The sequence below is a fragment of the Ictidomys tridecemlineatus genome, chromosome 3 (assembly GCF_052094955.1).
Source record: "Ictidomys tridecemlineatus isolate mIctTri1 chromosome 3, mIctTri1.hap1, whole genome shotgun sequence".
NCBI classification, from domain to species: Eukaryota; Metazoa; Chordata; class Mammalia; order Rodentia; family Sciuridae; genus Ictidomys; species Ictidomys tridecemlineatus.
Genome location: NC_135479.1, coordinates 57,238,427 through 57,259,431, shown reverse-complemented (window position 1 = coordinate 57,259,431; position 21,005 = coordinate 57,238,427). Strand labels below are relative to the sequence as shown.

The window sequence follows — 21,005 nt, the reverse complement described above, 5'->3', positions numbered from 1 at the left end:
GTATTTCTTTTGGTTCTACAAATGTGACCAAGATATAGCAAAGAGCTGCAGATTGACTTGAAAACAAAATGGACATATGACAGTGCTTTTACTGAAGTCTGAGATAAAATATGAGCAACTTTTTTTGATACCAGGGATTGAACCCAGCAGTCTTGTTTATTTTTATTTATTTTTTTAATTTTTGAAACTAATTTGCTGAGAGCCTTGCTTGCTGAGGCTGACTTCAAACTTGAGATCCTCCTCTATCAGCCTCCCAACTTGCTGGGATTATAGGCATGCACCATCACACCTGGCGATGAAGACCTTTGAAGAATAAGTTGATTAACTAGGGAGATGCCCAGCCTAGTGATTAAGGTCATTGGATTTGGATAGAAGGGCGTGAGAGCCTGCTTCTGTCACTTATTTGGGCCTGGTTACTCATTGTTGAACCTCAATTTCTCCATCTATCAAATGGGATAGTAAAGCCTCCTTTCAGGGGGACCTTATGAGAATTAAACGAGACAATATTTGCAAGAGCCTTAACATGGTGCCTCACATCGTAAGAGCTAAAAAATGTTAATTATTATTACTAAACTAATTGCATTGATACATGTGTATTATGGGTTATATTATGTTCTCAAAAGATATGTTCAAGTGCTCACCCTTTATACCCATGGATACAACCTTGTTTGGAAGTGATGTTTTTGCTAATTAAGATGTAAATTAAAGTGAGTTGATACAAGATTCAGGTGGACCCTCAATTCAATGTCTGGTGTCCTTATAGGCAGAGATACACAGAGAGAGAATGGACATATGACATGGATGCAGAGATTAGAGTGAGGATCTATAACACAAGGAATGTAGGGGTGTCTTGAAACTTGGAAGAGACCAAAAAACAAAAAAAATTCTTCCCTGGAGACTTGGCGGGGAATGTGGCTCTGTCAGCACGTTGATTTCAGACTTTAAATTTCCAGAATTATGTGAAAACAAATTTCTGTTGTTTTAAGTATGGGGTAATTCGTCACAGCCGCTCTCGGAAATGAATACAGTGTGTGATATCTAATCTTTCACTTTTAATTGCTTTATAATAAGCCTGGAAAAAATATATACCATTGTGTGTAAGGTAAAAACTATAACTACCAATGGGCATTGTTTTATACTGTTGTACTCTATGTTTTGGTTGTCTAAAAATAAACAAACGAACCCATGCAATCATTTGGCCCTGGAAAGTCCAATGCGAGTAACTCCTACAGAACTAAGAGATGAGGAAAGAGGAGATGGGCATTCGTTCTAGGGGCCTGACATCCTTTGGATCTTCCTCTTTGGTGGCAAAAGTGCCATGGAGGAGGAAAGAGAGGATGTGGCCAATAGTGCTGTGGAACCTGCTTAAGTGGAATACTAAATCACCCAAGGAGCATCTGCAATGATCTTTCTAATTTCAGTTAATATTCATGCTCAGGCACATTCATCATTTTTTTTATGATTAAAAAATTCAGTCTCCAGAAGGGAAATGAGAGGAGTCCTAAGAGGACAATCAATTCAAATCTCTTGCAATAAATATGAAGCTGTTTCTGTTTCTGTGTGTCTGAATGCTGATGCGAGATGTGTTTCTGCCTTCACTCAGTATTCCAGAGAACAAGGAATAAGACATTGTGTTAGCAAAGTGAGTAGAGGAGGTATCTCATCTTGAAAGGATGTCAATCTTTACAAACCTTATGAACATGTAATAACTGGACCAAATGAGATTTGTTTACCCTGTTGGAGATCAAACCATCCAAACTTTTAAAACCGTATTTAGATGTGACCAAGTTGATGTGCATAAAGATCAGCAGTAATTAATCTTTCACTTTTGGAGCTTTATATGACCGAAGCAACTACATTGTTGGGCAGGAAATAAGAAGCAACACTAAAGAAAATAAGAACTGTTGAAAAAGATGGTATGGTTTCAAGGCATGGCTTATGTGTTCTCATTAGTAAACTTACTTAATCTCCATATCTGTGAAGGTTGTAGACACAAAATCCCAGGCTGGGCAATTCATGTGCAAAAGACAATGTCCATGTGCTTTTTGGAAAACTGAACTGCATTTCCATTTTGAAGGTTGCCAGTCTGCTTTCTATTGGTAATGATGCTATACCTCAGGCTAGGAAAATAAAGAAAAGAGCTTTATTTTGGCTCAAAATGCTAGTGCCTGCATCTGTTCATGGTCTTCTTACTGTTAGAATCTGGAGGATGTGCAGAGTATCACATGGTAGGAGATGTGCATTTGTGTATACACAAGAAAGGGGAAGAGACAGAGAAAGAGAGAAAGAAGCATCTCATTTAAAAAATAAATACATCATAAAAATAAAGGAAGCAAGAGAGAAAAACCAAGAAAGCCGGATTTACTTTAGAATAGAATGATGTGCTCTGGCGGTAAGTAATCCAGTCCCACTTCCATGAGAAAAACATGAATCTCTCTAAAGATCCTGCCACTTCCATTTCCACATGGCGACCCAGAGGAACGAAGCTTCCCTGTGAGTTTTCGTGGGTCACACCACATTCATACTACAGCTGGAGTTTCCTGAATTCATTCTGGGTTATATCAGGATCCATGCACCCGACCCTCTTCTCCCACCAAGTCCTTTGTCAGTTCTTCCGTTTCTGTCCCCAAATCCCCGGGGTACTCTTAGAGAGCACAGAGGCATCCTTGTTCCAAGCTCCAATTAAATATTAAATGTTCATAAGGATTGTAAAGACGAGGTATCTCCTCTACTCAAGTTGCTGCAGGCCACTTTCTGCTGAGGAAATCCAGGGCTCTTCTCCTTTTCTGCTTCCAAACTGCCCTGGGGTGGGGGATCTCTTTGAGATCCCCCCCTCACTGGAGACTCTCAGAGGATCAAGAATAGGTAGAGGTCTCCTTTGCAGTCTGAGTCCCTCAGGGCCTATCTAGAGATCCATCTCTTTCCTCCAGCTCTTGCTGGACTGTGGTTTAGGAAGGGGTTCTTGGTCAGGAAGTGCTGGGGAGCATTCTGATCCTTTTCCTCTTGTCTTGAAACACAGGATTTCTTTTAAATCTCCTGCAGAGGAGAGAAACCCATGAGATTCAGACTCCCCTTGCATTTCAGGTCTATTATTCATACCCCACAGCCTAAAAGATAATTTTATTTACTAGGAAAAGTACATGCTATCTTTAAAACAAAAGAAAACAAAAAAATATTGGGGTAAAACCAAGACAATTATGGACCCAGTGTCCTCGACTTTCAGAAAAACGAGCTGAGACGAGAGAAGAAATAAAATGACCACAGCATCCTCGCTCAATCAACTTTTGTCACTATGGGATATGTTTAGCTATACCTCATTTTTTCCAACCAAGAGTTCTTATTGCTTCTGATGCTTAATGTTTATTTCAGCCAATTTTGAAAACTTGGATGATTTATTTAAAAAGTGGCTCTTCATTCTATTGCCATATGAATGCATTTCTTAATAGCGTATCTTTCCCAAACCTATACCCATGGCTTTCATATGTCACAGAATACGAGAGAGATTTGAATTAAAATAGAAGCAAGAGGATATCCCTATGTAATTATAAACCTTTCCAATTATTTTTGGCCAAATCAATAATTCATGAAAATTACCATTTGTCAAGACCTTAGTTAAAACCTCATCCCTTAGGGGGAGTGGGACCCCAGAGAAATAACAGAACAATGAAAAATCTCAGATCCTTGGTGAAATATGCCCCACCTGGTCTCCGACTAAACCAATCCCTCACTGTATGCAGCTGAGTCCCCAATGTGTTCAGAAAACATGCATCTTGAATTCCAGTCAACAGCAGGCATATGTGGATGAGGGTTCTGTTTCTTTTTTTTGTTTTAATTTTTATTTGTTCTTTTTAGTTATACCTGACAGTAGAATACATTTTGACATATTAGACATACATGGAGAATAACTTCCCATTTTTTTTTTTTTTTGTACACAATGTGGAGTTACACTGGTTGTGTATTCATGTAGGAACAGGAAAGTTATAGCTGATTCATTCTACAGTCTTTCCCTTCCCTTCATTCCCCTTTGTCTAATGCAGTGAACTTCTGTCCTTCCCTGGCCCCCCTGATTAATGTGAGATAACGTCCGCATGTCCGAGAGAACATTTGTGCTTGGTTTTTTTGGGACTGGCTTATTTCACTTAGCATGATAGACTTCAGTTCCATCCATTTACCAGCAAATACCATACTTTCAGATATTCCTGAGTAAGACATGGGTACAGGAAGTATGTAGCCTTAAAGACCTGGAAAACATTGGTATTAGACAAAATTTAACTAGTTTCTTTTTGCAAAGTCATCTCAGAGATTATAATATGCTAATGTTTATCAGGAATTGTTTTAGCCAGCTTTTTACCACTGTGACCAAAAGACCTGACAAGAATAATATAGAGGAGGAAAATTCATTCTGTGCTCACAGTTTCAAAGGTCTCAGTCCATAATGGCCAATTCCATTGCTGTGGGCCCAGGCAGAAGAGAAAAGCAGCTCAGGACATAGCTACCTCAGAGAGAGAGAGAGAGAGAGAGAGAGAGAGAGAGAGAGAGAGAAATATGCCACTCACCAGGGACAAAATATGTACCCTAAAGGCAAAACCCCAGTGACTCATCTCCTCTGACCACACCCTACCCACCTATAGTTAACACCCAGTTAATCTCTATCAATGGATTAATCCACTGAATAGTTTACAACTCTCATAGTCTAATTTTCTCACCCTGGAAAACTCTTGCATTGTCTCACACATGATAGGAATGCTGAAGAAGGGGATATGGCTTCCCAAATTTATATAATCACAGAATAATATTTTACAGAACTTTCCTAGGATGAGGATTACATTTGGGGTCACTGTGGCCTCTCCCCATGTTAGAAATAGCAAGAAGAGACATTGAAGTAGGCACTCAGAGATAGGCTTGCTGGAAGCATCCCTTGGTGCTCAGCACAACCACCTTCACTGAAAATAAGCACCTCACCTCCCTCTCTGATCCAAAAGACACAGAAGAGTCTTGTTCACCAATATGGATAAGAACGCTACTTAAAATTGTCTTGCCATACATTTTCTGCTCATTTTGTTTCTCAGTCGGAATCAACCACCTGCTCACCTCCGTCTGCACAATCTCACTCCTACAAGGTCCTTCTCAGATTCCACTTACTAAGGGGGAATTCTTTGTAACCATTCTCGATTTTGTTTGAACTCACTCTCTCTAACTCCCAGTCTAGCAATGAATACATTTCTTTTTTAAATCATCATCTCACCAGAGATTGAGAAAGTGATTTGGCTCCCAACATGAGATTAGTAGGAATTGTGTATGATTTAGACAGTGGTTGAAGTAATCACCATGGACTCCATTTCAGGCCCACTGTGTTCTTTGGTGATAAGTAACTGGCAACCCAGGCTGCGGGCTCTAGTCTGATAACCTTTATCCCTGCTTGGCTACTTGTCTGCCACCCACTCAGTCCACCTGTCCAGTCCTATTGGCACATCCCCAAGTCAATTTAGAGCAGGGCATCAGCATGCGCGACTGAGATGACAGATGCCAAAACCAACTAGCAAACACATACCAGGCCACTGCGGAAGGACAGATTCAATGGTAGCACTTGAAGTGGCTTTTGCCTCCTGTCTTAAAGTTCACCAGCTGTATTTGCCCTACCACAAAATTTTACATTTCTTTTTTTTTTTTTTTGTAAGTTAATTTAGATTTTTTTCTCTTTCTCTTTTTACCCTCTGCCAACATTGCATTTGGGATTGTAGGATTTCATGACTTGCATCGGATTGTAGCTTCAGCACTGGGTGGTCTGCTTTAAGCTATTCCTATCTCTCTCTCATAGAGTTCTCAAAGTTTTCTAAAATGCTCCTTTTTTATTTTATTCCTGGAATAGAGAACAAAAATTAGGCACTTGTATATGAAGTCTGAAGATCCTGAACTCTAATTTCTTTTTGTCTGTTTGTGTTTAGCTATAAATACACCTGAATTTTTGAGAGCAGGTAGTTTTACATTCCAAGAAGTACCGATTCAGACTTCTAATATATTAACACTGTTGTGATTGAAATAAGTTCAGAGATGCGAATAGCTTTCATGCATGAATAACCAAACTTTTTAAAAAAAACTGTATTGGAGTGGTATACACACACAATCCAAAGCAGCAGATGAATTTTTGTATCCAAATGATGAATTGGATCTCAAAGAGCAAAGGATCTCATCTTATAGTAAATAATTTAGTAGTATGTTAAATATATCATAGGGTAAATCAAGAGGTGGGTTAACTACCTCCTCTTGTGCTAGGCTCTCTGGAGTCAGGCTAGGTTACCACAGTTCAGGTCAGGGTGGTATGCTGGAGCCCAGAGAACAGGTACAGTCAGACAGGTGAGAGCAGACGGTGCCTGGTGAGTCTTAGCTGATAAGCAGACAGCAATACTGGCTGAGGTCATTTATAAGACCAGCAGTGGGAATGGCTGTCCAGGCCAGCAAGGACACCTGTAGGGTGGGATAGAGAACAAAATCTGATAAAACCCAGATAGACATGATGCTCTGACATCCCAATGGATGCTGAAAACAACAAAAACAACATCAATAGAATTTATCAGTGCATACAACTCCAAGCACCCAAGTGTATGTGAATCCAGCAGCATAGACCCCATTTCTTAGAATCTCTCTCTCTCTCTACTTTACTCACCTCTTCATGCCTGTGTTGACTCCATCAGAGTACAACCTCTAACAACTCTGCTGGTATCCTTTCAGCCTGGCATTTCTAGAGAAAAGGGTACATTTTTTTCTAGTAATTCCAGCAAGGTCTTAGAACTGAACCTCTCTGTTCCTGTCTTTATTTTCTTGCACCTTCTAAATCAAACCCTCTGGACATAAAGATGGCTACTTTGATACCTAAACCAAGGGATGAGGCTTGCTTTTACTGGGAAACTGGAATTTGTAGCATGCGTAAGAGAAGCATTTACCCGCCACCCCCCAAAAAATTAAATGTGGGTGCTTATAAAGGAAAAAGAAAAGACAAAAATTAGAGATGGTCATTGTAATAGCTACAGTCGCTATTTTTTTCCTCAGCTCCCCCCCTCTAGGCTGCCTTCCGGTACATATAGTAGAAAACACATCTCCCCCAGGTTGGGGGCAAACTTCATCTGGGAGAGTGTTATAATACATGAGTCTACTTGACACCAGTGTACAAATTAGATTAAGGTGCGGCTTCTTCAAAACATTTACTGCCAGAAAATTGTCATCATAAATTACAAATATGCAATGACTAATAATATGGTTTGGAAGTTTTCCCCCCAGAATTCATATGTTGGAAATATAACACCAAAGTCACAAGTTAATAGCATTCAACTTGGGACCTTTGGGGAGGTGATTGGCTCATGAGGGTTGGGCCCATAAGAATGTATTAACCCATTCATGGATTAATAGGTTATGAGAGTAAGACTGATTTAAAAGCCAGTTTGGCCATTTCTTATGAGCCCCTCTCACTATGTGATGCCTAGTTGACCTGCCCTAGAACTCCACAAGATGCTATCTACCTGCAAGATTATCTAACCAGGTGATCTTCCCATCACCTTGGATCTCCTAGTCTCCAGAACTGTAAGAAATAAATTTCTTTTCTTTGTAAATTCCCTAGCCTCAGGTATCCAGTTATAGTCACCAAAAACACAGTAAAGCAACTACTACATGAATGATGTGCCCTGGGATTAATGTGTGGGCAAAACCCACACAACCTAACTACGACACAAAGTTTGGTATTCCTTTGCTCTCCACATTTTAGGTAAACAAGGCAATTTTTGTGAGGTTCCTCAAGATGGTCTTCAAGATGGTTTCTCAAGATGCAATTGAGAGAGAGAGAGGGGAGGGAGAGAAAGACTAATGGAATCAGATCCAATCAGAAATGTTGGGTAAGAATATCAAGAAAAAAGAAGTATGTCTTGTCATCTGGTAACCTCATTTTCAAGAATGGGTGTAAACTAGAGAAAATAACAAGAAATATGTGCAACAGGAAACAGAAGCTACAATATAATGCAAAAGACTGCTAAAATCACACTTCTGCTACCAGGAAGCTTCTTCCTTAATAGATAAGAGAAACACTTAAAGATAAAACAAGAAAAATATGAAGGTCTAGTTATAGTCAAACATCCAACAAATACTTTTCAACTACTCCTTGGAATGTCACCTTGGTATTTATTGCTTCTGACACGATATGTGATATCCATCCCCCAGTTCCCTCAGGGACCATTTTAAAATCTGCCATCTCCACCAAACCTCCCTTCCAATTGCCAGCGAGTCATTGACTGCCACCTATGCTCTCCTCTAGTGAGAATTGGTTATTCAGCTTGAATTCTACTGTGTTGTCTTGACAATGCTATAAGAGAAAGTTTCCTACAACAGCAAATGCAGCCATGTCCCTGTTCACAGACGTCCGACAGAAGTCCGGACTCTCAAGAACATCCTACAAGTCTCCTGGTTTCTTCTCTTTCCCAGGCCAATCACATAATCCACTCCCATCAAAACGCACACTGCTTACAATACACCACTTCCTCTCATCTTCTGGGCCTTTCTGTATGTTTCTCTTTGCCACTGAAATGCACCATCTCCATCTCTTCTTTTGATGCAGCACATCTTTATGGGGTACCTCCTTGCATCAGGTAATATCTTAGATCTTCCAGGTATACCAATGAGCAATGGTTGTGGCCCCATGGGGCACATGTATTCAAAGGGGAAGGCATAGACATAATTATCCATCTATATAATTATGAACCCTCTCTGAGAATCTGTACTAGGAGCTTTCATCAAACTAGGAGCAGGAGATGGACAGGGAAGACATCCTTGAAGAAGAGTTTTGAGCTGATAATCACAGAACAGGTTGAGAGAGGTGCATTCTAGACAGAAAGTCCACATGCCTTGAGACAGGAAGGAAAAAGGCACATCGAAGAACTGAATTTGGAGCAAAGTGTCTGGTAGTTCATTGAATATAACACAAGTTTACATTCTAAGCAGTGTGTGCATGTTTTGGCTCATGAAGATGATAAGCTCTTGTAAGTCACGTTTCCCCCACAGACAGGACATACTGAGAGCTCCTAGATCCATATTGCCCTCTCCTCCTGCTTCAAGAGGTTGACCTGGATATATGACATAAATGGTCTCCTGAGCATTCTGACTTCCAGATCAATTTAGCCAGCGTGGTGCCTTGGGAGGAGATGGAGGCAGGAATGAAACTGGGGGAGAAAGAGGAAAGAAATGGGGTGTTGGAGGGCTATCACAAGTGTCTTATGGATCTGCTCATATCCTGGGAAGGGAAGGTAAAAAATCCAGGAAAGCACTATCTATCTATCTATCTATCTATCTATCTATCTATCTATCTATCTATCTATCTATCTATCTATAGAGAGAGAGAGCCGGGGTAGGGGATGAGAAATTTAAGGGAAACTAACCTTATCACTTGAGTTTTTAGATCAGTGAAATGTGGGGAGTGATTTTTTTTTCCTTTGTGAATTTTTATATTACATATTAAATTGTCGTTTTTAAATGAAAGTGCCTTATTGATACTTTAGCAGGTGGGAGGAAAGTCATTTTAAAACATATTCCTTACTTTAGAATGTAAACCCCATGTGGTAAGATGTAAGAAGAGATAAATAACCTGTTTCACAACAGCGTAATGGATCCATAATATCCAAGCTGGGAAGGATTTGAAGTTCAGATGCCTTAAAGGACACAGAGTGACATCTCAGGAATGGATATCACATTAAGGAGTAGAGAAGGAGACAGAGAGGCAATTCAAAAGTCCCTGAATATAAACCTCACCTACTTCATCAAGGAGAAGCCGACCAAGAGAGAGCTTTATGCTTTTTGAGGAGTGAGATAGGCTTTAAGATGGAATTACAAAGAGAAAGGGAGAAACAGGAAGAAACTGGGTGGTAAAGTCTATTGTACTTTCTGGTGTTTGGGTAGGCATTTTTTTTTTCCCCCTTTAAAGAACCATAATAATTATTAGCTCTGACTTGCTTCCATTCTAATCAATACTTCTGAATACATGAAAGAAAGCATTTTTCTAAGAGAATGCGATCTAAAGACTTTAATCCCACGTCTTGGGTTTTGTCATGATCAGATGCAACACCACCCACCTATCCCCTATTGTCATGTCAAGAACATTTATTTTCCTGACTCTTCCGCCTAGGAGACTGACTTCAGCAAGCTGTCTCACAGTGAAGCATGCTGCTTCTATGTGACTTTTGCCTTCTAGTTTCAATCAACTTTCCTTTCCTTTATGCCTTTACATGTAAGCATGATAAGTGCTCCCCGCTTCTAGACCAGGATTATAGTCAGACTCTGTCTTTGCTACTCCTTTGTAAACATTTTTATTTTTATTTTTGTCAATTAACTCTCCATAATTTAGCTTAATTTAAATATGTTGTCTGACTTCTAATGAGAACCCAACATACACTCCTGCCACCAAAACAACATCTTCACCTTTATGTTCTACCAGAGTAGCCACTGGCCCCCTGTGTGTATTTAACATTTGAAATGTGGTGGCTAGTTCCGATCAAGATGTTCTGGAAATATAAAATACATTGGATTCCAAAGACTTAGGATGGAAAAAAAAATGAATGAGTATTAGTCTTTTTACTGCTGCTATGACAGAATATCACAGATTGGGTAAATAATAAATAATGAAAACTTATTTGGAGCATTCTTCTGGAGGCTCGTAAGTCCAAGAGCAAGGGGCTGGCATCTGGCAAGAACATTCATGCTGCATCATGCCAGGGCAAAAGGTAGAAGGGATGGCAAGTAAAGTGCTCCAGACAGATAGAAAAGGGGGACTGAATTCCCTCCTTTATAACTAACACACTTGGGAAATAATAGCCTTAATTCATTTGTGAAGGGAGAGTCCCCATAACCTAGTTATCTCTTAAGGTTCCTACCTCTTAATACTGTCATGATGGCAATGACATTTTTAAAAATATTTATTTTTTAGTTTTAGGTGGACACAATATCTTTATTTTATTCTTATGTGATGCTGAGGATGGAATCCAGTGCCTCATGCATGAGAGGCAAGTGCTCAACCACTGAACTACAATCCCAGCCCCTGCAATTAAATTTTAATATGAGGTTTGGAGGGGACTTTCAAACCACAGCAGAACATAAATGACCTCAATAATTTTTGTACTGACTACATGTTAAAAGCACACGTTTAGAGATGAGAAGTAGTTTTACCTGTTTTTACTTGCTTTTCAGATTATAAAATTCAGTCAAAATTTTTAAGTTACCTACATGGCTCATATTTGTGACTTATAATGCACAGAGCTGCCTTAGATGTGTGAGGGATGGTGAGAATCATATTTCCAACCCAGTATGAGTCTTTAATACCCACATAAAAGAAATACCCATGCTTGCAATGAGAAAGCAGGAATACACCATATCAGATCACATTGGAGCTACAAACAAACTTGAAGCCCAATATTTTCCAGATGAGGAAACCCAGCTATGTTTGTAAGCATGTATGGAATTGCACGCTTTTGGTTTAAAATGGTCTTTGTTTTCTTCCTTTAGCAAAGTAAACTCAAATAATTGGAGAAAAGTTGGGGAATGTTTTAAACTTAAAGCTAGTATTAAATCTCAACTGGTTTGTCAATATCCAATTTTCGGACACAAGAGGATATTAAAGTTTGCAGGATTTGCTGTTCATTCTCGTAAAAGTCCAAAGGTCTATAACATCAGAATGTAATCATTGATGGCGGGATGGTAGTTTATACATAAAACCATATCCAGCAGTGAGTACTTTCCTAACAGGGAACAAAATACATCCTTTCCATCCAAGCCCAGAGTTAGGTTCCCCTTTAAAGGCGACTTCCACTTCCAAGGCCAAGTAGAATATAGGAAGTAAAATGAGGGAAAATACATCAAGCCCCAACACTAGGCAACAGGAATTCCTAATGAATTTCCTTACACCTGGGTGGTGTTGCAGCTGTGGCCTCTCCAGAAAACTGCCTCCACAATTTAGAGGGATTGGAATGAAGCTGCCAGGCCACCACCCACATTGCAAAGTGTCCTGGGGAGACAAGGAAGCCTAGAAAAAAGGAACAAATAGGACTGGAACAAAAACCCCACCTCATGCGGGTTCCACCAGCCACCTCCTGCCATTAAACAGCAAGGCGGTAGGTATCCTTTTCAGACCTGCTCTCTGGGGAGTGCGTGAAGAGGATATAGGGTCAGGGAAGGCAAGAGAAAGAGGAAATCTCTGTTTATGAAAGGGCATTTAACCCCTTGAAGCACACGCGCGCACACACATAAACACATACACACAACATTAACTAAAAGACATTTCATAAAAAACTAGGCATACGGATTTGGAATCAGAGCTGATTTTTTAAAAATCTTTAATTTTTGTCTTTGATTTATTTTCTGGTTCACTTCTAGGCTCTGAAGGATCCTGGATCATTCTAAATAAATTCAAGGGAGCCCCCCTCCCCATTTTATATATATAAAACTTTGTTCAAGGGCCCGCAAAGGACAGCCGTTGAGATAAATTCAGCTTGCCCCAGACAAATGGGGACCTGGCTTGCAGCATGATACTGGGCACCGCTGCAAAAAAAAACTTCCAAAGGTTCAGGAGATAGAGGGACCAAGGCGATGGGAAGGGGTAAGGGGTTGACCGATGTGGAAGCAGGAGCAGGAGGGAGGCAGAACGCCGCGAATCTGGAAAGGATCAAGGGTGCAAAGTTCTGAGCAGAGTTGGAAAGGTTTGGCAACCCGTAAACGAGCGAGCGGCCCTCTGGGTGGAAGGCAGGCCCTAGGGATAGGACTGGCGCTAGCTGTCAGTTAGACAATCCCGGAGCCCCGGCAGCCCCCAGTTCCGCTGTCTGGAAAGGGGCAAGACAATCGAGAGTGAGCAGGATCAGTGAGGAAGGGGCGTCTCCCCTATCGCCCCCGCCCTCTCCAGTGCCATTGGGCCGCCGCTGTGGAGCCCGCGCCACCTTTTCTCCATCTCACCCCGCCCGCCCGACTGGCCCAGCCCCTACGCCGCGGTCTGCGCCCCATTGCGCTGGTCCGGGGGCTGGTCCCGCCTGGGCCGTTGACGTCACCGCCAAGTTTGCTGCCCTCCGCGCCCCACGTGTAGCTGCGGCGGCCTGGGAGGCGGCAGGGGAGCGCCTGCGAGAACTGGGACCGCAGCCGCTGACAGGTCCCGCGCAGCCAGCCTGCGCCACGCGGCTCACAGGTGGGGCCCAAGAACAGTTTCCAGCCTCCTGGAGCGCACCAAGCTGGGTGGACCGCTCGGGGCGTAGGCCTTCTGGGTCACTCTCGGACAGAGGGACTAGGGGGCACCTCGCACCAGGAGGATCCAAGCCCAGACCTAGAGGGCGCGCCCAGTCGGGCAAGGAGACCAGAGGAAGCAGGGTCTGGGGCACAGTCGCCCAACGCTGTCTGGAGCGCACGCAGCCCTGCGGCCCTGGAGCCGCGCGTCCCTTCTACGGGGACCAAACCCAGAATGCACGACCTCTGAGGGAGATCCGCGGGAGAGGACGCTCAGGATCTGGGCTGAGTCGCACTTCTTCGCCACTATCCCAGCGACTCCTAGGGAACTGGGGCGCCAGCGCTGCCCCCAAGCCTCAGGATTTGGGCGAGTTTAAGACCTAAGACGATGGTTTCTTAAGCACGGCATCGGTCCCCTCCTCTTCTCCCCTTCGACTGGAGGCAGGGATCCCGCTCAGGGCTCCCGGTGCTCGGTTCCCTGGAGGAGCCCGGCTGCCGCCTCCCAGGGTAGCTCGCACCGCCGCAGGGGCGCACAGCCTATGTGGCCTCGGTCCAGAGCGCAGGCCCGCTTAGGGGATGTCATGGCACCTGGCGGAGTACCGGCCTAGCATGGCCCGCGCGCTGCCCCAAGTCGCCTCCGGCTAGGATGGCCCCTCCGGGCCCAGCCGGCGCCCACCCCACCTCGATCGAGCCGCTGTCCCGCAGCATCTTCCGGAAGTTCTTACTGATGCTCTGCTCCCTGCTCACGTCCCTTTACGTCTTCTACTGCTTGGCCGAGCGCTGCCAGACCCTGTCCGGCCCCGTCGTGGGGCTGTCGGTCGGCGGCGGCGAGGAGGCGGGGGCCCCGGGTCGCGGCGTCCTGGCCGGAGGCCCGAGGGAGCTAGCGGTGTGGCCCGCGGTGGCGCACAGAAAGCGTCTCCTGCAACTGCAGCAGTGGCGGAGACGCCGTCCTCCCGTGCCGCGAGACGACGGCGACGACGAGGCAGCCTGGATAGAGGAGACCCCTGGCCTGGCCGCCAGTCCCGGAGGTTCAGGGGCGGGAAGCAGCGTGGCGGAGGCTCCGCCGGGGACCTTGGCTCTACTTTTGGACGAAGGCAGCAAGCAGCTGCCGCAGGCCATCATCATCGGCGTGAAGAAGGGCGGCACACGGGCTCTGCTGGAGTTCCTGCGCGTACACCCCGACGTGCGCGCTGTGGGCGCGGAGCCCCACTTCTTCGATCGCAGCTACCACAAGGGACTCGCTTGGTATCGGTGAGCGGGCGCAGGCCCTGGCGGGGAGAGTCCGGGGAGAGTCAGAGCGCGGGGGGGGGGGGGGGGGCTGGGCTGGTGGACACTCCGGAGAGCCTTTGGAACCTAGTACATTTACCTTCCCGCTTCTTGCTGAAGGCAAACCCGACTCTAAGTTGAGGAAATGAAACCCATTCCTCAAAGTACCTTCTCTTCTGGGGTAGCGGGGAGGTGGGTGTTGAAGGAGGGAGCGAGTGGGAGGGAAACTTTTGTCTTAATAATTTTGGAACTTGGGATTCCCTTTCCCCAAAGCCAGTCTCATCTCTTTCTCCTGCCCTGTGAAAGTATGCGCGTATTTAGCTAAAGGGGGTGGGGGGATCGCCCCCCCACTGCCTCATGCGCCCCATAGTTAGAAACCTGTTCATCATTACTAAGTTACCTCTCCCAAGGAAATCTGTTTTTATTTCTTCTTTATCTTTTGGGCAATTCCCTTCGGCTAACACAGTCCTTACCATCAGGTATTTATTTACCTTGACGCTTTGCCAGATAGTTATCCGAGGTGGTAAGTCATATAGAGACACAGTGCAAGTGGTGGAGAGTGGACATAGTTTGGATAATCTAAGTCTCAGCAAGTGCCAGCAACCAGTCACCATGTTTTAAAGAAGCTTCCTTGGTAATCACTTTTGTTTGGGGCGAGGAGTGAGTTCGGTAAAGGGCTTTTGATATTTATAGGGAAAAGGAACTTTTGTCTCTGGACTAGCAAAAAGTTTTCTAAGGAGCTTCCAGCAATGCTTTTTACAAATAAGGTAGCTAATTTTAAAAGGTGGGGAGGATATGAAAAGTAAAAAAGTACATTGTGGAAAACTCTGAGAATACAGTTTAGGAAATAAGTCTCATTTAGACATTAATGTTCAATTTGTCAATCTCTTCAGATTTAGGCCACCTTTAATAAAGGAATTGGCCAAACTCATAAATTGTAGTGTCACCTGGATTTTGTTTGCCATAAAATATTGACTTTTTTTTTCTTCCCTCCGAGTACAAGGAGAAATTATGGGACTACAACTTTTACTTTATAAAGTTTATTGTGTTCATAAAATATTCATTCTTGTTATTTTAACTGAAACAATATTATAAAGAGTTACAACACAATTTACATATACTCCAAAAGTCTGCTCAATTAACCATTCATTCACCAAACAGAAATGGACATAATTTGACAAGTTTATTTACTTGAGGGGTCAAGCACACCCTCAGATTGATTTCAGAAGCCGAATTTATAGTAATTCAGCTCATGAGGAAAGGTTTGGTCCTAAAAATCATATCCAAACATTGAATGCTTTTAAAAGAGTAACTTTCCATTTGTTGGAAAGAAAAACAAACAACCTTCCCTTAATATAGAATATATATCATTTAAAATCATCGGCCACTTAAACTATCCCCTTGTGTTTCTGTCATTTATGTTATATCCTCTGGGAAGTTGTTATAAAAATGACCTGTTGAATCTGGAAACAACAGGTCCTTCTTTTTAGCACAAAGGCAGCTCTGTTTTTTTCATCAAGGACACAAGAAACACTGAATAAAGACCCCTAAAACTCTTATCTGTAGCAGCGTGCATTGAATTTGGGTTCGTACAGTGCTAGAAGGGAACACATTTCAAGCCGACAGTCTGAACCATCTAATCCAACATTGGGCTCTGAGGTGCTATTAAATATGGTGAAATATTTAGTACTAAACCCCTTTATTTTCGTTTTGCCATATAAACTTTATTTCCACAAAGTAGGATTGTTTCTTCTCACTCCAGCAATGAGTATTTGAGGACACAGTATATCTACAGACCTGGATCTTATTTTCTGTAGAACTTTTTTGAACTCATGTAAGACAGGAAGGTTTCAAGGTAACTAGAAACACAAGTATTTAAAAAAAAAAAGAAAGAAATAGTAAGAAAGAAGAGAAAAAAGAGTCATAAACTTTGAGGCCTCTCCTTTGGAAACTGGATGCATGCTGTAAAGTAAATCTCTGCTTGGATTGTTTATGCCGGCAGAAGAGTTCTATAAAACAATTTATGGTGGTTACAAAAATAACTGCACAGTAGACTTCATGGTTTGGTGAATTTAATTTTCCAAGTGTTGGAGCAATGACTTTGTTTTACCATTTGCAACTTTTTTTTTTTATTGAATGCATAAATTTAAGCTTAACTCAATTACATAGAAAACTTTTATTAAAAAAAACAACCAACCTACGGAGCCTGGATTATGTGATTATTTAATGAAATTTCCCCACAGTTCTCTTTCATCTTGGCTCTGAACTTGGAGTGTAATGTTTGTAAGAAAGACTGAAGATTTAGCTATATTAAAAAAAAAAAAAGTACCACACAGAATGTCTCTTAACTACTAAATGCATTCTCACCACTTATATTTAACTAATATTCCAGAATAGGGTATTCAGTTAGTCCTTCCTGAGTTGCCCCAAATTTGCAATATAGGATTTCTACTCACCCTAAAGACCACACACGTACACATACACACAAACAGAAAGAAAAAGCCCAATATTTCACCCTAAAGTGAATGATGGAAGAGAAAAATATCTAAAAAATATTTTTAGACACTCACTGACTTGGGAGAATCCTTGTGGTTTTTTTTTTTTTTTTTTTTTTTTTTCTCAGTGGAATCTCTCACATTGCCATAATAGTTTGCTGTGGCAGCGCCCCCTACTGTTCTCATGAGGAGACACTGCTATTAGGAAGTTTGAAGAAAAGCTTTTGGAGGAATTTGAAAGTTAGAAATGCCTGTTGCGGAGATGTTCCAATAAATTTTCCTCACTCAGAATAAAATAAAATTATTTGTAAACTGTGTCTCTAGAGTCAAGTCATCAGCTCTTTGTTTTGTATTAAAAGCAAAGAAAATGACTCTGTTAGGTGAGATCTCCAAAGAGAAAAATTATTCTTATTGATTTAAAATGTTTTAATATCCTAAACAAACCTCCTGGCAAACTTTTATATGTGTAGGGCTTTGTTAATAATAATTTAGGACACTTCAGTGGAGTTCACCGGATATGAAACTCCACCCTGATAGGGTTTAAAAAACATTCCTCATTACTTAATTTAGCAGACATGATATCAGTACAACAAATGTCTGTGGCTTGCATGTCATGGGAAAGCAATCCTTTGCAATGAATAGTCTCCATTTCCATTGTATGTGTGGTGAGTTCACAAAGGAAAGTGGAAAATTGTTTCATTCATTTTAAAAATGTCGAGATCTCTCCTAGAGGTCTAGACCAATTGCCTCTACTGTAGTTCCAGAGCATGTGAGCTTACTTTAAGAACAAGAATTTCTTCTCTATTTATTTATACCTGCACCAACTAAAAGGTATGTTTTTTTAATCCTAAGATAATAGACACTTACTTATAAAGTAGTTAAAAGATATATATATATATATATATATATATATATACAATACACAAATATATACACATATATACATCTAAATGTGTATATACCCCCCCACACACACACATAGGCACACTGTGGGGGATTGTTCCATGACCTGCTATGTGTACCAAACTCAGATTTTCAAGTACCTTATAAATGGCATGATATTTTGTTATAACCTATGTACATGCTACTTCAAATTATTTCTAGATTACTTAAAAGATCAAATACAATGTAAATATGTTGTAAGTGTCGAGTCTTATACTGTATTGTTTAGGGAATAATGACAAGAAAAACATCTGTATATGTTTGGAACAGATAAGAATATTTTTCTGAGACTTTGTTTTGTTTTCTATTTTATCTTTTGAAGTAGGGTCTTGCTATGTTCCCCAGTCTGGCCTAAGACTCATGATCCTCCTGCCTCAGCCTCCTGAATAGCTGGGATTCCAGGAATGTGCCACTACTGCCTGGCTTAGTTTCTGAATATTTTTTTTTATCTGTAATTATGAATCTGTGAATTAGGAAGCTGCAAACGCAAAACTCCTGCTGTGAGTCTGTCTATCTGTCTGTGTGTCTATGTACATATAAACACATATATAAGTAGATTTTATGACACCTTAGTCTCTTATTTTGGTATAAAATAGGAAGTACTCATTATAGAGTTTCTTATTCTGGCATGTCTACTTCGTATATTTTCATTTCTTTGATAAGTCTGGACAATTTCAGCAGAGAAGAACATCACTAAAAGCACTTTTTAGTGTATAGGAAGATCAAAGATTACTCAGCTTGGGGTATGAAGTTAGTACTCCCTTGACTTTAACAAAATTTGAAATCTTATGGTCTCTAGTGATCATGGCCTTATTTTTCGAGGCCATTGGAGAGACAAATTGAGCAGAGGCACTTTCGGTTCCTATAAGGAGAAATCGGCATTTTGTAGCAGCTGGGAGCAGCTGCGGAGTACCTCCATGTGCAGTTTCCCACCCTTCTGAACCGAGAGCCATTCTGCGTGAAGGGTTTGAAATGAAATTGGAGCCAAGGAAGCTGCAGGGCTGGCCACCCATGCAAGGCCATATGGACTGAAGTCCTAAGACTCTGACCTTAGAGCAAGGGAAGAACATTGGGAGAGGCTCACGGCTGGGAACAGGGTAGGAAGAAATTGCTTTGGACTCTTAGTTTCACATCCATGCTCATGGAAGAAGAGGGTATAACTTCGTTCTTGCATGTAGTTCTCAGAATCTCTTAGTGACTAGACACTTGCAACCCAGCAAGAGGTTGATGTGTCAAGATGCATTTTTTCATTTTTTCCCCCTCAACTCTGGGCTCATCCCCAGTAGTGATGGAATGCAAGTCAATCAGCCTCGTTCCTGTGTGCGTGCATGTGTGTGCACACACATGCCCTCACGCACATGCATGTGTGTGCAAAAACAAATACCTAGAAGGTAGGGAAAATGTAATGGAATTTTTAAGAGTAAAGTCATTAATTGGTTGGGGAGCTTCTAAGCAATAACAGACATCATGGGTATGGAACAGGCTTTAAAGACATTTTTGGTGAATCTCAGAATTGGAGTACCTTGTATGAGTGTACATTCCCTTATTATGATGAGGTTTATGGTATACTAATAGACTTTACATGAAAGCATAGGCATCTTTGGGTAGAAGCTCACTATAGCATTGTGTTCTCCTGCCCTCCCCTCAAAAAGAAAACACTCTGGCCAAAATATTTGTCTCATATAAATAAATCTGTTGATTGGCCAAGGAAGAATAAGTGCCAAGTCTGTATTTTGGAGGGGTCATGGGAATAAAATAAGCCTGTGCAATTAATGACAACAGGGACTAAACTTACATAGACCAGATGCTCACATAATGAGAAGAAGAGTGTCAGTCTCAGAGCAAACAAACCTTCCTGATATAAACAACACAAAAGGGGCCTCATAGATCTATTTGGGATGAATTTGAACAATCACAAATTGCAATTACCATCGGTCAAATTGTTAGGCCCATTCAGGAACCTGATATTCTTAGTTCTTTTCCTTAGGGGGAAATCTTCTACCATGAAGTAATAATAACTCGGCTGATAAAAAAAGCACCATGGCTTAGTCTATGCTTCCCAATGACATGAGACCCTAAGCTTTTAGAAATTTGTTTCTTGCTTACACAATGAGTTATAATTGTGAAAATAGACTGCTATTAAATATATGACTTTTATATTATAATTGGAGGAAATTGCACAAAGTAATATCTTAGCTCCCTAGTCTTTGTCATTCTAAGAATGTCTTAAAATATTTGTCAGCAGTTTAAATTCTTCGCTAATTTGGTACAGTTTTAAAATCTTTTTGGGAGTATATGAAGATAGTTAACAAACACACTTACGTGAAGCCAAAATTTAGATTATATGAAGCCAAAATTTAGATTTGAGGCAAATGCTGAGTTCAGCGAATCAAAGAATCTATCCAAATTCTTGCCTGTAATGATGTGATCCTTGAATTTTTTTATTTCTCAAAACTATTCATGCTCAGTGAAAATTTACAATGATCCTAAGGTCACTTGAGTACTATATTCCAGAGTTCAGATTTGGCTCATTTCAGAAGTTGTCTGGTAACAGTAAATTTGAAAGAGGAAAGGGGAAATGATTATTAAGAATGCATTAAATGCTTGCCATTAGAGAAAATCTTGCAAAGGTTATAAACAAAATCTTGTTCACTGAGAGCAGCTTAATTTGAATGTGATGTGTAGTGCCACCTAGTGGTAGGGGGGAGCATCAAAGACCCCCCCACACACCAACACACACACACACACACACACACACACACACACACACACACACACACACACACACACACACACACACACACGGCCTCCCCAGAGGGAGAAATTGGAAAACTTCATCTACATCAGGGTGTATTCGCAGTCTCATTTAAAAGAAGAAGAAAGAAACAAAACAAGCTGTGTTTCGGTAGCACCCATAGCAAGTCTATTTTCCTAGCACTGCTGAGCTGTACTTTGCCTCTTTCACACAAGGATAGTTCATGTCTGTTAGGAAGGGAGTTTATTATTTGGAAAGAAAGAAAAAGAGACTTGACTTGACAATAAACCTGAAAACAGATATAAATGATTAGA

At 41.6% G+C, this 21,005-nt stretch overlaps 1 protein-coding gene and 1 long non-coding RNA gene across 4 annotated transcripts in view; one reads left to right on the top strand and one right to left on the bottom strand.

Moving 5' to 3' along the window:
* Positions 1-1,826: 1,826 nt before the first annotated feature.
* On the bottom strand, positions 1,827-8,007 carry LOC144376175 (uncharacterized). The gene is made up of 2 exons (XR_013436337.1): positions 6,259-8,007; positions 1,827-3,036 (listed from the first exon to the last, which is right to left on the bottom strand). It is a non-coding gene; the product is annotated as an uncharacterized LOC144376175 (long non-coding RNA).
* Positions 8,008-13,098: 5,091 nt separating this feature from the next.
* Positions 13,099-21,005, top strand: part of LOC144376174 (heparan sulfate glucosamine 3-O-sulfotransferase 3A1) — a 96,484-nt gene continuing 88,577 nt past the window's right edge. The window contains exon 1 of one of the 3 annotated variants that reach the window (XM_078042915.1): positions 13,099-13,198. Coding sequence is in view for 2 of the 3 variants with exons in the window: in XM_078042912.1 (XP_077899038.1) it covers positions 13,880-14,484 (605 nt within the window). In the remaining variant the exon portion in view is untranslated. Of the gene's footprint in view, positions 14,485-21,005 lie in introns of all 3 variants that reach the window. The other 2 variants (XM_078042912.1, XM_078042913.1) reach the window with 2 other exon arrangements.